This window comes from Syngnathus floridae, chromosome 4 (genome assembly GCF_059516105.1).
Source record: "Syngnathus floridae isolate MCC-2025c chromosome 4, RoL_Sflo_1.0, whole genome shotgun sequence".
Classification (NCBI taxonomy): domain Eukaryota; kingdom Metazoa; phylum Chordata; class Actinopteri; order Syngnathiformes; family Syngnathidae; genus Syngnathus; species Syngnathus floridae.
Genome location: NC_142416.1, coordinates 11,482,221 through 11,500,000, shown reverse-complemented (window position 1 = coordinate 11,500,000; position 17,780 = coordinate 11,482,221). Strand labels below are relative to the sequence as shown.

The following is a 17,780-nucleotide window of genomic DNA, read 5'->3' as shown; positions in this document are numbered from 1 at the left end:
AAAGAACAAGAGCGCAAATAAGCGTGGAGATGATGTAATCATCTTGTTGTGGAGAGTTGCACTGTTGAATAAAAGTTGATCATGTTATGTTCCTCTGCGACAGCCATTGCTGTGCATGAGGAAGACAAACATTATGTAATGTAGGTAAGCACTTGAAAAAACAGTTTGCTCAGTATTGCAACACCTTTGCAATCTTGGCGTCACATTCCTGTACTAGACCATACGCGACCCGTGTCAGTGACACTTAGCTTTGCCAAGGCAAGAGCTACTGATCCATCCGAGTACAAATGAGTTGCGTAATCTTCATAACCCTTGTTCCTAATACTTCATCTTTTATTTGAAACGGGCATTGATTACTTTCAAATTAGAGTTTGAGATTAAATTCTGCTTAACTGTAACAAACATCCTAACTTATTCAATGGTCAATGGTCAATGTGGCTAGACGGTTTTGCAAAAAAAACAATAACAGCAAGACTGAGTGTGGGTGACTTTTATGCTGGAAGGAAAAGGTTTATGAGTGAGTGAAAAGCCAAAACTTGTAAAGGGAAGTGGTGATTGCCAAAGACACTAAAACATGCTGGTGGCCTTAAAAGTGGAATTTGGGATTCAATCTCTTAGCAAATAGCAGTTGCAGTACAGCGATGATATATTATAAATCATTCTACTTGCTTTAAGCAACTGTATGTAGGACGTTGTACAAAAAGTGAAATAATATATCGTAATTTGTAGATACTAAGTTTTTTTTTGTTAAAACAATATCTGTAATACTTTCTGAAGGCAGAATTAAAAGCAGCTGAAGTCACACAGCTTGCCACCAATGCACGATAGGTTAATTATTAAAATTTTATAGATAGTATTATCGTACTATACATACTGTCCTCGCAGCACATCATTGATGTTGTTTCATTCACTATTGATAAACATCTTGCTTGCCTGAGCATGTGGAAGCTACTTATGCAAGTGCTCAATATATCTTTTTCTTCCGTAATCACAGCCAACTCAATAATTTCTCCCATGACAAGTGATGTTTCAACAGCCTTTTATTCTTCCCAATTTTCAACCTTTACAATCAAAATAAAGCACATTTTTCATTTCACCATTGCGCATATCCATGTGAAGTGGAGCAAAACATTTTCACTTTATGGACAAGCTTGTCTTTTGGGGGTGTCATTTCCGCAAAAGTTGAGGTGAACGATACAGATTATACAGTAACACGGAGTACAAATCATTGCATTGGGTAGCATGAGCAAATACACAGCACAACCGGGAAGAGCAAAAATGACACAACAAGAGGACAATAAAATTACATGTAATAGACAAAATATTAACCAAATATAATAGAAAATAATTAATACAAATAGTGAGCGCAGTATACAAGTGATCGAGACAACTTTACATTTATACATAGTGGCCAAGGCAGGCACCTGGAAGGGAAACTGTTCAAAAGATTGTTTGCTTTTGTGCGACTGCTTGAACTCTGTGCACATTGGGTTTGGTAACAGGGCTGTTCAAAATTCAGAATTCATTTCAATTCAATGGATGATTTTGAAGTGACTCTACCCCACGGGATGTTGAGTGACAGGAAGTGAAAGTGAATTCAATGCAATTCAGAGAAACGCATATATATGGGCAAGAATGAGAGAGTGTATTTCACTCGTGTGCTCCATGTTCAAATGTTTGGGTGGCCATTTTAAAGACTTACAATTACAGTTCACTATTTACTATGATTGTTTGCATGGAATTGATGTTCTATTTAGACTTGTTTACTGTAAAGCTTCATAGTTGAATACGCTTTCATTTTGCGTCATGAATTTCAGTTTTACTTCCTGCAATTTGAATTTCGATTGCATTGTTGTTTCCTGTTTGCCCCCTCAATTCATTTTCATATTCAACTATTGGAGTTTAGAGGTCATTGTGGATTCACTTCTGAACTTTAGAGAGCCCTGCTTGAGAAGTCGCCGGCCAATGTGAAAATGTGACAAGAGACGGACGGCACAATAAAAGAGGCACCTTAGGAGAAAACCATAGCAGCTTTGCTGGTTTGAAATGGGAGTCATCTTTTTATTAGACACCTACAACATGAAGGTGTGTCTATTCTGTTGTGTAGCCAGCAAGGCTCATCTTGTGCTTGTCAGCACTGCATAGCCTTAACCGGTATGACCAAAGGATTCAAATGTTTGGGACGTTTTTGGTTGGTGTTATAGCGATCAAATCGCCCAAAACAGGAACCAAAGTTGATTCATTCATTTAGTGTGGATGTCTTTTTTTTTTTTTAACTGCTTTAGATCTTTGAGGCATTTACTCTGTAAATTGTCTGAGCAGTTAAGCACATTAAAGTACAAGACATATGCATCCAATTTTTTATTTTTTTGCCGCATTTTCTTTTTAAAATATATACCTCAAGTATGCAAATGCATGTCACAAATTTTACAATCTAAGTGCTTGAAGTGAAAAGGAGGTGTGTGTGTGTGTGTGTGTGTGTGTGTGTGTGTGTGTGTGTGTGTGTGTGTACAGGCAAAGGACTGACTCTTATTGAAAAAGGATTGTTACTGTACCAATAAAAGATGACGAAAAAAAAATTCTTTGGTCAAAGAAATGTTCTTATAATGCCACAATAGATGTGTACGCTGGCCAGAACTATCCCAGACTAAAACTTTCTTATTCTGTCACCTCCCTCAGTGACTGATGTGTTCTTTAAACCGGAGGGACACGTGGGAGGTAGGAGATAATAAAGGGAAACAGTAAGGCTGCTCAATCGAATTTTAATCATAATTATGATTTTGGCTCCAGACAATCTCAAAATATAATCCAGGAGAAATTAAAAATTGGTGTTTCCGTTCTGAGACGCGCATGTATTTTTATTTTTTTTTTCTAAACGTGTTCAATAAATACTGTTCCAAACATATTCAATAAATGCTGTTCCAATTTAAAAAACAATCGTGATTATGATTTTATTCATAATCGAGCAGCCCTAGGTGACAGTGAAAGTGGATGGAAATCATTTCCTAGCGAGGCCTCATTTTTGCCGACAGCACTAATGGAGTTCTCGTTGCGCAAGCTCGAGCATCTCCCAACTGTTCTTAAACGCGCTTCGAACCACTGCTGGATGCCTTTTGAGAGTCCAATTTCCCATCAGGCCTTGGCCTGATCTCCTCAGTCTACTCAACCTCATTCTCTGCCTCTCTGGTCTCACTGCTGACCTGGCTGCTGTGAGAGTTGCTAGGCAGTGCCAGGTAAGGGTGTTGCGGCAGCGTAGGGGATGGGGACATGGAGACGCCCATGCAGACCTCCATTTGCGCTTTCGTCGCCCCGGTGGACATGGCTCGGTTCTTGAGGCGCAGCTTGTGGGGTAGGGCAGTTGCTTTGACTTCAAATTGGCTCTCCCCGTGCGGCCCGACAGCCGCTGAAGCTTTCTGGTGGTAGCTGCTGATGTCTGAGGACGAGGAGGAGGGGGATTCATCATCAGTCGAAGCCTCCTTGTCGGAGCTTCGGGGGTCCCCGTCGCTAGATGATGTGTCTTTAGCGGAGGAATTCTCTTGGTAGAAGCCATCGGTTCTAGGGCCTCCCTCATAGGTGAGAACTGGAGGCTCTTCGTCCATTGTGTTGAGGTAGCCGTTGTGCTGCGAGAACGCCGACATGCCCTCCTCGGTGCTGTGAATCAGATTGGGAGCAAAGGGGTTCCGGCTTTCAGCTTGCTCAAGGCCGTTCTCCTGAGACCGGCAGCTGTAAGGCCCCTGATGACCCTGGTGCTGCTGTTGGCCATGGCTCTGTGCCAACGGCTCCTCAGAATATTCATACTGCTCACAGTCCATGGTCTTTGTTCTCTCCAGCTTCTCGGCGACCTCGGCGATGGTCACGGAACATTCAGAGAACTTTGAGTTGGAGGTGTGCTGGCCGTGCTGCATCCTGCTCTGCTGCTCATCTGGCCTGTGGCTCTCCATGGGGTAACACCCGCTGCTGGAGCGATACAGGATGACACTCCTTTGTGACGAAGTGGCTTGGGAGGTGGAAGAGGAGGCCTCCATGAGGCCCTGCTCCTGCTGGTAGTCTGTGGCAGACTCAGCCAATTGTGTACTCTGCTGGTGAGGAGACATCAAAGCGGGATGGATGCCATGGTAAACACGGCTTGGCAATCCGTTGGCCATGCCGGCAGAAAGTCCCGTGCTTTCCAGCCTCATCAACTCCATGTTGTGAGGCTCCTTCTTTATGTTGTAGCCCAAAGGTTCGGGGCTGTCCCTTGAGGAGCCATCAGATAAGTCTGACACAGATCCCCGAGGAGAATACTTGGCGAGCGCTGAGTGGCGCTCACCGCGGCTGGGCTGTTCGGTTTCAGAAGAGTCCGAGTTCAGCATCACCTGGGATGCACTGGAGTAGCCGCTACTTGAGAGGTAGGCGTTATTGGGGGTGCCGCTGGTGCTGCTCCCGTTGCTACTTGTGTTACCAGTAGCCGCGCTGCTGGCGATCTGCTGGCTCTTCTCCATGTAGGACGCTGTGCTGATGAGTCCAAAGCGCAACTTGAGCTGAAGCAGTTCTGTTTTTAGACGAACATTCTCTTCATTCAGGGCCATGACCCGGTTCTCTAGAACCATGTCGTTCAGGCGACGTTTTTCCCTTGAGCGCTTTGCTGCTTCGTTGTTCTTCCTCCGTTTTTCCCAATATGAATCGTCCTTTTTCTCATCAGAGATGAATTCCCGCTTGCGCCGGGATGCCACAGTAGGCTTGGAACCCTTAGCCTGGCGGCTGGCCCGTGCCCCGCCCTCTGGAAGAGGGGATGGGAGGTCACTATAACTCGTAAAACTGTCAACCTCCATGGCATTTTTGTTGCTGGTGGATGAGATGTGTAGACTCAGGTTTTCCATTTTTTCCAAGCGGGGGCCGGAGTTGAACTCCAGCAAGTGTGTAGCGAAGATTCACAGGTATCACCCAAAGGCTTTGTTAGCTATTCTCACTATGTTGCGGGATCAGCAAAGACTTCCGAATGAGGTATTTGTGCAAATCGAAGAGAGAGCCTCATTGATTTCTCTTGCCACGCGTTTCCTCGATCAGAATGCTCAAGTGTCCAAATTAGCCAAGAAGATTAAAAACAGGTGGAACTCCATGAACACCTTAGACATTGAACTTATTTTTCTCGAGAAAAAAGAAAAAAAAAAGAATTGAGCTTGGGTTTTTCAAGATGTTTGGTTTTCTTGGCACACTACAAGTCTCTGGAGTCTCTCAGTAAGGGAACTGGAGTTTACTACTGTCTTCCCAAATGTTTTGCACGGCTGTGGAGGCAGTCAGGCTGCAGCACTTCTCATCACAGTGGCGTACAGAAGATGTAGGTCAGGCTGTCTACTTTGGGGCTCCCTGAGGATCCAGCTTCAATGCCGCTGTTATGTAGTGAGAGAAGAGGGGGGGGGACAAGAAAAATAGTTAGACTGGCAGTAATAGTCTCTCTGTAGTCATCATAAAATCAATTTCAAATCAAATCAATTTCATTCCACGCCGAGGTCCACTTGCACACACTCAAAGAAAAGTCACTATATCACTGAGGTGTACCAAAGGTCATTTTGAAGTATTTTTGTTGACTGTGTTTTGAAGTAAGCTGGCACCATAGAAAGGAAAAACAAACTTCCCAAAGTCTACGTGATGCTTGCTTTTCTGGTTTTTACCCAGCCTTTAATAGAGTCAGAGCGACAATTGTTTTATTCCCTGATTGACACATAAGCTACTGAACTTCCTTGTACTGCTTCAACATGGTCGCTCAAAAAGAAAAAGCCTGCGCCACCCAACATGTCTTGCTACAAAATGGCATACACTGAATAACTGAATGCAGCTAAAAAGCCAACTGCAGTTATTATTTGATCTCATTTACAGTAAAGAGCATAGTGGTCTGCAATAACCAGTCAGATGTAACTGATTTTGTGGTTGTCTATCGTCTTTAGACAGCAACCTAGTTGACATAAGGGCTGGGTGATATGAGTCATGCGTGCTAACAAGTGGGCCACCGTGCCACCGCTTTCAGTGTAGCTTTCTTTAATTCATGCAAATTACTGTGCCCCTGGATTGATTACCAATTCTGTAGTAAAAAAAAAAAAAAAGCACGTCTTTTCAATTAGATTTCCCTGATCTCAAATGTAAAAAAATAACAAGCAGCAATAATAATAATAATAATAAAAAAAGTAAAATTTCTGGTTCAGACAATATTTTAGGTTGCTATTTTGTGCAATGTACACCTTGTACATAATTTGTCTTTGGCATGCTATTTCCTGTATCCACTGTGGCTTCTGAAACAATGCAAATTCATCCAACTAGATTAATAAAAGCTCTTATATTTTAAATATTTATAAGTCATATAAGTCATATAAGTCATATATTAACATTTACATTTAAACTAATTTGACTATCACCTCTCAGCTGACTTATCCCCTGATTTTGTCTATTATTTGTTATTCAGCACAATGAACCAAAGTTATTTTAAATCAAGCTTAAAAAAAGATTAATCTTGGTACATTTATAAATGAAACAATATATATAGTTCCAACAAATGTAGTCAGTAAACACTACGATAAATGTGTGCTCAACATTCAAGTTGAGCATTAGTTACTGCATTACTCAACTTAAGCTAGAACACAATGACCATGTTACATCTTTAACAGTCCTCTTCTTTAACAGTGACAGGGGGAAAAAAAAACACAATTTAACCTTGAACCAGCTTGTGTAATCATCAAAATACCTCAGCATTTGTTTAGTCACACTTGTTTTTTCATAACTAGAGGCTAAAGGCATGGCTTGCAACCAAACTAGTATGACTGCCTTTTATCAGCCCCTTGATTTGTTTTTAAACGAACGCGAGTATTGCAACATGAGAGCGACTGGGTTACAACAGATGTGGAAAAATTTAGGGGTCAACCCCTCCTCCTCACTACGAAATATTTTCATAAAGACCACAGAGGGAAGTAAGGGAACAAAGGCGGGTGGGAAGGAAGCTTGCATACGTCGGCGCTGTCCCACTGACCTAGAAAAACGCTAAGCAGTAAACACTCCTCCCGTCTTTGACAGTACGCCATAAAATAGGTCAGTAGGACTACAAGTGAGGGAGGGCGGGAGAAGGTATGCGTATTAGAGCGCTCTCTATAAATAGTCCAAAAGAAAGAGGGGGGAGAAGGTTGGATGACAGAAGGAATTCAGTACGATGATATAAAGAGACAAACTTCAATATGTCAATAGCATAATAATGCCGATGGAGGATCAATTTGATCACAACAGTAATTCCCTGTGCGCGTTAGAAAGAGCCAGGAAAGCAGCACAGAACAATGAGCATCAGAGGCAGATAAAAAATTATAGCTGGAGATGGCATTGACGTCAGAGCACACACCCATCTCCGCAGCCAAACTCGCGCATAACAGCCTCTCTCTGGACTGCAAGGGGAGGGAGGGAGGGGCTGCTCTGCTTTTTTTCCCTTCTTGGGTACGTGCTCTGAATCCATCTTGTGTAATGTGGGCATTTACAGCAGTTACAGTTTTGCTGACTTTAAATTATGCAAGGTGTGGGGGAGGGAAGCGGTTAAATCCAACAGTCTGGCTGTCTTTATTAACTACTGTAAAATCAGACAGAATATGTTGCATCTTTCAGTTTCGGGTTTATTAAGCTCTTTCCAGCAACTTTCTACTTGGAGAGGAATGCTTCACCTCTGACCCCCACTGGGACTAGTGTGAGTCAACAGCGAGGTATCCCTGTTCCCCTCCTCCAACTTTTTAAGAGCTCCAACCACACACGTGGAGCGTCCATTTTGCCCAATTGCTTTGTGTCTATAGATTCAACAGAGGGAGATGGAACAAGAGACGATAGACCACCATAATTTGTGAACCAAAGTGCTCCTGTGTGTACCAATTTGTAGCAGGCATTAAATTACTAAAATGTTCAAATAAAAGCGGGTCCTCTTTTTTAACATACTCTAAAAATGCTGATAATATGTCATAAAAAAAACGATTGTATCTTGCATTCTTTATATATTTAAATTTACTCAGGAGGACTTTAGAAAAACTGGACTGGCCATGTGGGGGAAATGACTCCACATCTTTGACAAGCAGGCCCAGCCCCACAGGAAAAAAAAAAAGTTGTTGAAAGTTACTTACTGTTTTGTTAATCACACATTTGTAGGACAAATGAGCAAGCCCTGCAGAAATGTTTTCTCTTTAGGTCAAAGTCAATCTAAGTAGTTTCCCGTTTGTACGTTCCGTCACCCAAATACAGGTCTGACCTACATTCAAAAGCAGACTGGGAAAGCGCATCACAGACGCTCTGAAAACAGACCAGCTGGCAGCAGGCTGGCTGAAATGGCTCACCAGAACCCGGCCTGCCAGACAAGCCTTTTTCCATGCATTGCATCACATCCTGAATGTTCACTTGTTTCTATTTTCAGCAAAGGCACAACAATGCCATGTTGGGCATCTTTGGGGGGGCTCAGTACTCTTTTAATTCACATTACCACTCAACTAAAATGACTCACATTTGTATATATTTAACACCTTTGTGCTGATGTACTTTAAACGTCTGCTTTCATTATCACATAACAAATAATAGGCAGGGTCTAAACGGGAATCAATTACAAGACCTTTTGTCCCAGGAGAGATATTTGCAACTCCCTGCTGCGTACTGGTTATGTCATCCTTTCCGACTCCTTGGCAACACTCTGTGCCTTACTTAACAGGCATTTAGAATCAAAAGAAGTCATTTTGGAGGAGCGTTGCAGTGAATATGAGGGGAATTAAAACAACCCACACGCGTTTCTTACAGAGAACACCATTTCGCTAAATTGGATATTTTAAATTTACGATCGAACCTTTCATGAAGCGGTGTTATTTAATTCATCTCCATTACGCTAGCTAAGAGCGTGAAACAAGTCTATTTATTTCAATATTAGCCGCGCAAAAGCAAGCAAGCCGCTGCCTCGGTTACTCGCTGGAAAACACCACCGGGAGGAAATTACCTCACCTTGACATTGAACACACACAATGTGGACCACGCGTTTCTAGTCTATTTTTGTTCCGGTTAATAACGCAGTAGAGGGCAAACACGGACACCAACGAGCTCAACAAAAGAATCCAACGTGTTTTGTCCAACGGAACGTCTCGAAGTGACGGGCGCGGGCGGGTTGCCGGCTGGCTGAGTCGCCATGTGAACAATAACCGGCCATAACCGGCGTGTCCTCTTCTCTAGAAACATTCAGTAAATAAAAGTCCGCATACACTTACTATTGGGAATCATCGGGCGCCTAATTAGATCTAATAGCCGGGGAAAAAAAGAAGAAAAACAAGAGTGAGGGTCGCGCCGTCAAAACATACCTTTGAATGGTGGAGGAGGGGAACACAACCTTCAGGCTTCCCCGACACAAAAGCTGTCTCGCTCCCGTTTCCTTCTTTTCAGTAGACAAAACCTATCCAGGAAAAAAAAAAATAATGAAGTTGTTCCTTCTGTGGTGTCCGAGTGCGTTCGGGTCCGCTATCTATCTCCGTGCTCGAGCCGCCCCGTGTTGTGCGCTAGCGGACACTTTGCTCCACTTTGTTGCAGCAGCCTTTCTAGAAATATGTGTTAGTAGGTCAATGGTTGCGTAACAGCTCTTCGGCTGCCTCGTCACGTTTGTGTCCTCTGTGTTTCCACGCGAGAGTATGCGTGTTACATACACGGCACCCGCCACCACCCACCGCGTGTTTCTGTCTCTCCTTCAGCCGTGGAGCACATCCATCTTCCAGCGTGGAGTTTCTTTACAATACGGACAGGAACGCGAGCACACGCGCCATGTCAGACACTACGTGTGGCCTGTGTGGGGGGACACCATTAGCACAGATTGTTTTTATATATTACTTCTGTTGACATCAGATAGAGGTCACGACATGATGTTGACTGTCATTATGTTAAATTCGAACATTTTACACGATAATAATCATATTGTTATTATGAATATAATCATACACAGTTCGAATATGATTATTAATATCACCACCCCATCTCTAAAAAACATTTTAATAAAATACATTGTAACTTTTATAATTCCTAATCACACTGCATTGTATCATAAATGAATAAGTATTTTTCTAAAGTGTAAGCTGTTAAGTCTATCATACTCTCACACACTTGAGTGTTGATGTGGGCCTTCCAAGGGTGTGGCCAATAGTTAGAGGATGTGGCAAATTTGGTCCATTTGCCGCATTTTGTAGGACAGACATGTAAATTGGACTAATTTTGAACTAAATATCTGTTCAATGATAGAAAAAATTGTTGCATTCAAAAAAAGTGTGAAGTCAGAGAAAAAAATATCTACCCTGACTTCAATCTGAGGTCATTCAACAACGTGACCCCCACTTGACCATTTATGACTCACACATTTTAGAAATAGCAGATTAACACTGTTCACAACGGGTATTCTTGCATGCCTTTAGAAAATAATTTTCTGATTGGAATCGGGTTCGAATTTCCGGTGCTTTGTGCGGATGTGACATCAAGTGCATTCTCGTGTTAGCTGGTTGTCCCATAGTTGCGACCAGAAGCTATTATTTTGCCGTAATGGATTCTGCATCTGCTCAGACATAGAAAAGTATCAGCTATGTATTAATAGCATAGCTTTGGTGTTGACATAAAGGTAAAAGTCACAATAATAGGTCGAGAAATGATGAATGCAACCTATGATTTTTCTGCTTTAATAGGAACATTACCATGCGAGAGGCTGGCGAGAAGTTTAGGACGTACCTGACCTCTCACAGCCTGTTCTATTCTATTTCTATACCTCTATAGCAGCTGCCTGTGAGTGCCAGTGAATGAAAAAAAAAAAAGCGTAGACATCATTAGACATCATCCTATAATCATCATGATTCACAGGCCCGTCACACCTGTCAGCAACATTATGTGGTACAGTTTGTGCCGTTCTTTAATGGTACTGCTTATGTAAGAGAGCCCTTTGCACTGGTGGAAAAAAAATACAGTATGTGATATTTTTGTTGATTTCTTCAACCAGTTTGTTATTTGATTAGGATAGTGGATCTTTTACGCATCTAAAGAAATATTATATAATTATAAATGAAAGATTTAAAAAGCATTTATTTGCACATTTCTTGCCCATATTTAAAATCAAATTTTCATCCTACAAATCAGCAACACTGATGACAAATTATGTCCACCGCCTCCAGCATTTAAGTTACTGATTCTTGGGCTATATTGATAAAAATTGCAATGACTGTAAGAATATCTTGAAACATTGATCATTGGCCTTCCTGTAGAGACAGAGACGTTATTTACCCTTGATCATTTGAATGCATGTGGTAGGGCAGATGATTCCGTACATATTTTGTTTTTAAGCATTTTGTTTATTTGTGTTGTTTCCTTTTTAGTCCTTACCACTACCAGCATTTTTTCGGAGCAGTTACATCACCACTACTTAATCTTGCATTCCCTCTTACACACAGGCATCCGTCCGCACACGCCACATTAGATCATGGCTAGGAACAGCGGCCTTGAACTTGTCTCACTCCTCCCCCCCACCGGTAGTATGTTGTCGAAACCACCAACCCCCATCACTTTGCTACCCTGGCTGATGTCGGTGCTTGCCTAGCAACCAACAACTTCCGGTGTGCGTGTGTGTGTGTAGGGAGGGGGGGGGTCGTACCAGAACAAAGGTGTGCGTGTGCATGTGTGTGCGCATGTGTCTGCACGTGTGTGGCTGAATGAATGAATGCATGAATGAATGCATGAATGAATGAATGACAACACTGGCTCTTTGATAATGTGATCTGAAGTCAGTCCTGGTACACTTGTCATCTGCACTTAACAGAAGAGAAAATTTAAGAAAACATGCACTGATATCATTTTAAAACTGTGACACTGAATGTGTCACAAATTTTATAACAATTTTTATTTGAATCCAAATTCCCATTTCCTAGCAATAAATTTTAATGTTATGAGAATAAAGTATTTACCCTAACCACCACTAATTCATTATTTGAAGTGTTTCTCAAAGCTAGATTGTCTTTTTGCTATCTGATTTGTACTCTCTCAAGTTTTTAATATATTCAGAACCTTTATCTTTCTTCTGCTTATTGGTCAATCCGTCTCCACAAAAGTGGTTTCAAAGGTAAAAATAGCTTTTCTGTGTCTGACGTGATGACTCATGCAGCGTCTTGCTCGTCTCCCTGTGGCTGCACCATTCCACTTATATATCCGCAGCAAGGTTGGGTCAAATTTTGTGTCAGTCAATCGGCAGGCTTTATTCTATCCATACGTATAGTGCATGTATTTATTTCCTTTGATAAATGTTGTTGTAATTTGTTTTGCATTTTATGTTGTCCCAGTGCAAGTCACTGTTGACTTAGTCAGTAGATAAGTCTTTTAAATTACTTCATGATTGATTTACCTTTATTTTAGCCTGACCTATAAGAACAAAACATTTGTGTATATGAATCCAATCTTGTTTTTTTGTAAAGCAGATTATTTGTGTCTTTAATAAAATACATGGAAAATGGACATTGATAAATAATCCAATTGCAAGTCTTGAGGAAATAAATTACAATTAGATTATTTTTTTAAACCATTCAGCCCTTGTTCGTAACTAAAACTAAAATAGTCACCTTAATTGTCTTCATTGCACAATCTGCTGAAAGAAGAGCTGCTTGAGTTGAGCCACTTCTTGAGTGAAGCAGATGATCTGAGACTGTTGACAACTGGATCCCCTGAATAGGGATTCTGATACTCCTCACCGCACCACATCAGCTGACCCTCATCCGGACCCATGCGGATGGCTTCTACTGGAAACTGTCCAAAGTGTGTATCTGGAAAAGGTTGTCTTGCCTGTAGCTGCAACCCATCAGTGAGCCTTTTGTCTGATGGTGGAGACATTTTCCCACAAGAATTGCCACTGCTGGGAACTTTAAAGCCAAGCTTGTGTTGGAGGCTCTTGAAAGTGGACAGATGCATGGACATTTTCATGAGGAACATCACATAGCACACAGAGGATGAGGGCTAGCCTTAAAAAGCTCCCTTGGAGATGGCCCAGGACAACACCCCAGCGTGCATGAATTTAAACTGCACATTGTGGACACCCCAAAGGCAAAGCTGACAACCAGGAGGCCTCGAACCAAATGCCTGGAGGAGGCGCTGTGATCACTGCACTAAAGGCCTGCTGTGGGGCCTGTTGCAAGTCGTGCAGCCCGCAAAGTGTCCCGTCATGCTCAGACACTCCCAAGTCCAAATGAATCGATAAGGACTGCAGGCTAAGAGTTATGTGTGCAGCGGTAGCACTACCTAGTGGCAAAAGACAAAAACACGTGGTGAGGGAAAGTTTTTTTCCCCCACTTAATTAAAGTAATCTAAGACCTCACTATTAAACTCCCGTGTTAAAAGTCATCGACAAGTGTTTCCTCACAAATTAATCAGTTGTTGGTGGAGTAGGAGAAGACTTGTGGAGGCTCAGAAGGTCATCTGCCTGTGGCTCTGCTCCTAAAAATCACATCCAGCTTTTAGTTTCTTTGCTTCACTTTGCTTCCCCTTTCTCTTGTATATTTAACTCTTGGGTGATATATTTTTTAAAATCATAAATCTTGTTTATTTTTATTTGAAACCAACAAAGACTGTATTGACATTTTAACAATGACACAACATTAAATTCTACATGAAAATGTGTATTTGCAGTGTGAGCACCCACCCAATAATATAATCTATGTCATACATTGTAAAATTATTGAATAAGCCCCACTGATGGAAAAAACACTACAGAGATGAAAGCAAATTAATAGTCTGAAGTGAGATCTGCTAAATCACATTCACATATAGACAGAGCATGTGGGGACAGTAACGGCATAGTGCTGAAGGTTCAACTCAGGTTGGGCACTCACACACGCGCGTCCATAAACACAAAAGCCTCCATTGTTGTAGTACAAGCAGCCTGCTGGCAAACGTCCTCCACATACACATGCTGAACACTGACCTCTCTGTCTCTTGGCCAGCTGTCAAAGTTTCCATGCTATGACAGCAACATGATGAACTTCAACAAATGTTTTTGACCATGGTGGTGTGTGTGTGTATGTACTGGAGTTTCACTTAAAGTCTCTATTAGTAAACAGTAATGGTACTACTTCCATTACTACGACTGTGTGCATGTGTGTATCTGTGTGTCGGTTCAAATAAGGACACAACCAACAATGGCCCCTCTTGCTCTTTATCCTTCCATGCAGTTGGGGTCACAGTTGCTCTCTGTCGGCAACTCTGCTGCAGCTGCTTTAATCCTCCTCCTACTTTGGATATCTGGCCAACAATACCATTACATGGAATTGCGTAACATCTCTAATGGCATCCACACATGAAGTGTGAGTTAATGTAAGAATGACGAAACACAAATGTTGGCCAAAATATGCCACCTGGTTTCCTGTAAGCTGCCCACGTGTGCACTGCTTTCACTATCTCAGTGGAAATACAAAGAATATAAATATAAAAAAGAAGAAATTGAAAAGTGTAGTTGCCACACGGTTGATAGAGCAGGAAGAAAAAGATGGATGATAGCAAAAATGTGAGTATTTCTAGACTGAAATGTGCACAGAAATTGCACCGATGGTGGTTTGCAAAAAACAACCCAATTTTTGGGGTTGTTTTGTCAGTTTGACCCAACTTCCTGGATGGAAGATAAAAGTAGCAAAAGTAATCCAATCAGTAATTTCCACTCAGATCATTTTGAGTCTTCAGCTCACAAAACCAAAAAGTGAATAAATTAGACATTAAACATTACATTGAACTAAGCAGTAGTATTTCAGGTAAAAGTCTTTATTAGAATATGACCACGAAAGCAATATTCAATACTTTTTAGCACATGCAATTGTAAAAAAGCAATATAAAACTTTCATAATATCTAGCAAGGAAAATTTGTTAATACAATAAATATGTCAGTCACTTGACAAAAAAAAAATGCACATTTAGTGTGCATTTCTTTATTTCCTTCAGTCGAGGATTCAAGTGCAATACTACACATCCCTGAGTTAAATAATTAATCAAATAATTAAAATACAAACAACTGGAGTGGAAGGGGAAATGGAAGGAATTGAGAGAAATATAACATATAGATATCATCTCAACTGTGGCCTTCATAATCTTAACACTTACTCACCTCTCAGTTGGTCTTGTGTTAGTGTTCAAGCTTACTGTCTACATGCACCATATGTGTACAGTGTTTGCTCATGTTGGGTCATTTACTGAGTGGCCATCATTTATGAGCTTTGTTCATTTTTCACATGATAGAAATAATTTGCCAGTTTATGGATTTGGATGGAAACGTGGTTAGTTTTACAATCAGCATGCGGCTTCAATACAAAGGCAGTGCATTTAGGCTTGAAGAATATTTGAATTAAAAAATATACAATTATTTAATAAATTATTTCTGCTAACCCTACAAAGATGTGAAAATAGCATGATCAAAATGTATTTGAGCAACTACAAAATTAAAAGCAAAACATTTGCATTGTCTTGGTATGTTTTGTCAATCAGACAATGATTAACATTCAATAACAAAGAAATAAACAGCACACACAAAGTGGCTAGAACATTAGCTGCACCTATACATACCTCAATAATTTTGTCCTTTCCTAAATAATAACAAGTTAAGATTGACACTGCCAAGGAAGTATTCATTTAGAAAATGTTGGTTGAAAAAAATTACTGTGGTGTTGAAGTTTTCATGCTACTAAATACTGCTGTTTTAGAAATGCCTCTCAATTTTATGCAATAAATTCATACACCTCTGGAAACTACATCAACAGTAATATAGCAATTCTTCACATGTAATTTCACCTATTTGCAGTTTTTTGAGGGGAGAACCTTATTTGATTGTTGAAAAACTCACCTATTCGCTGATTATCTGCTGTTTCAGGAACACCCTAGGTACCACAAGTTAGAGCCAAGCCAACTGAAATCAAAAAGTAGTGCTTTGGCACCATTTGGGCGCTAGCGAATTATGTTGAACTGAGGGGAAGAGCTATAGTGGGTTGTGGAACTAGTTAGGAGAGCGCTGCCACTACCCTGGCACTTTGAGGGCATTTTTTTCATAATCAAATCACTAAGTCAATTTTTAGACGGGTACTCTTGTAAGGGGAATTGGAAGTTATATGAAACTGCGATTAAGTTTATTGTATATTTACAGTATTAACTACTAGTACGTCAGTCAAATCTTTTGGGATGTGTGAATGACTCATATTTTTTGTTTGTTTGTTTATTTGTTAGTTTGTGTTGTACAATCAAGTAATTGACCTAACCCTAACCCTGCAGCCTGAAAATTTCAATGGTTTATAATTGCCTGCATTAATAGTTGAAACTGTTGGTAGTAACTGTTTATATCTTGGTAAATGAACACCTCTCTGGCAGTGTTAAATAAAATTTAGCATTATTATCTTTGCAGAGGCAAAATGTTTGATAAAACCCCTCTCTCTTAGATTTCATTCAAGATGTGTACCTATGGGAGTGGCGACCTAGTGGACGTCATCCTGGGCATCAGGTGTGTCTCTTCATATGCAGAGCCAGGTGGTCAGAACGGGAGAAGGCTCTCTGACAGAGCACACATTCATAGGGTTTTTGGCCCGTGTGCTTGCGGTAGTGACGTGTCAACTCATCAGAGCGGGCGAACTTCCAGCTGCAGCCTTCCCATGAACACTGGTACGGTTTTTCCCCTGAAAACATACCAGACATAATAAGAAAGTAACGGTGAGGTGCTCGGTAACTGAGCTATTGGACTCACCTGTGTGTGTGCGGAGGTGAGCCTTGAGGTGCGAGCTCTTGGTGTAGGTCTTGCTGCAGCCTGGGTATTCACAACTGTGGATGGCGGGCTTCTTTTTACCAGTCGACTTTCGCCCGCGTTTTCCCTCCGTCCCACTAGGGGGCAGCTGCGGTCTTACCATCTGTTGCTGTACGGCCAGACGACCCGAGACTTGGCTGTGGGTGTAGTCACAGAAAAGGCTAGCACTGTGGGCAAAGTGGGAGGGGTAGTTGTAGTGCAGAGGGTCGGAGGTCGCGGCCTGGAGTGGGATGAACCTGCCATCAGGGAAAGCCACCAAAGAAGGGTGCTGTGGGGGATAATACGTATTGAAGTCCCATGACGGGACCTCACTAAGGTTCCCTGTTCTGTGTCTCTCCTGGGAGAAACCAAATTCGACATGATTGGCAGCTGACGTTCGACCTGCCAGATCATTACTGTAACCTTGATGGTACACTTGTGGCTGGAATGATGACATAAAGTCGGCCGTGAGAGTACAGTCCATCTGCTCCTGACCCATTTGGTCCTTAAGCATGCCTGCCTCGTGGTACACTGTGTCTTGGTCGAGATGTTGTTGGCAGCTCTCATCGCTGCGGTCCAGGGAAGGGCTGAGGTCCGGGGAGGGCCCGCTCCACTCAGACAGCAGCAGCTCGATGTCCCAGGAAGCCTGGCTGTCGTCGTCGAGAAGCTCCTCACTCTTCTGCTGGGAGACATGCAGCTGCTCGAAGCCCGGAGGTGGCGATGCACCTTCACACTTCCACACCTAAGATGTTTTGGCAAATTAAAAAGAAACAAACAGAACTTAATATTTGCTGACATCTGAGTGATCAGTTTGTTTCCTTTTGTTTTTGGTGTGTTTTTTTTCCGGTGATCTGAGATGAGTGAATGGCAAATAACTCACACCTCATCTATCATGTTTTTAGTCACCGATTAGTTGCTCTTCTTCGGGCGCTGTGGTTGCATGAAAATTAGAGGTACTAGATAAGGCCAGAGAACAATGATTTTTGCACTGATTATTTTA

At 41.7% G+C, this 17,780-nt stretch overlaps 3 protein-coding genes across 4 annotated transcripts in view; 1 reads left to right on the top strand and 2 right to left on the bottom strand.

Annotated features, from left to right (window-relative positions):
- c4h22orf23 (chromosome 4 C22orf23 homolog) overlaps nt 1-17,780 on the top strand; it is a 26,164-nt gene that overhangs the window by 2,719 nt on the left and 5,665 nt on the right. The window lies entirely within an intron of this gene.
- On the bottom strand, nt 1,023-9,715 carry LOC148399092 (uncharacterized). Its single transcript, XM_088374093.1, has 2 exons — nt 9,327-9,715; nt 1,023-5,369 (listed from the first exon to the last, which is right to left on the bottom strand). Exon 2 carries the CDS (start codon nt 4,857-4,859, stop codon nt 3,159-3,161), a length of 1,701 nt encoding a protein of 566 aa, XP_088230219.1. The 5' UTR covers nt 4,860-5,369; nt 9,327-9,715; the 3' UTR covers nt 1,023-3,158.
- The window catches only part of klf1 (Kruppel like factor 1 (erythroid)), a 4,175-nt gene continuing 1,158 nt past the window's right edge, over nt 14,764-17,780 (bottom strand). For both annotated transcript variants that reach the window (XM_088374736.1, XM_088374737.1), the window contains 2 exons: nt 16,745-17,522; nt 14,764-16,676 (listed from right to left, as the gene is read on the bottom strand). In XM_088374736.1, the coding sequence (XP_088230862.1) occupies nt 16,501-16,676; nt 16,745-17,522 (954 nt within the window). In that variant the 3' untranslated portion in view covers nt 14,764-16,500. The remainder of the gene's footprint in view (nt 16,677-16,744; nt 17,523-17,780) is intronic.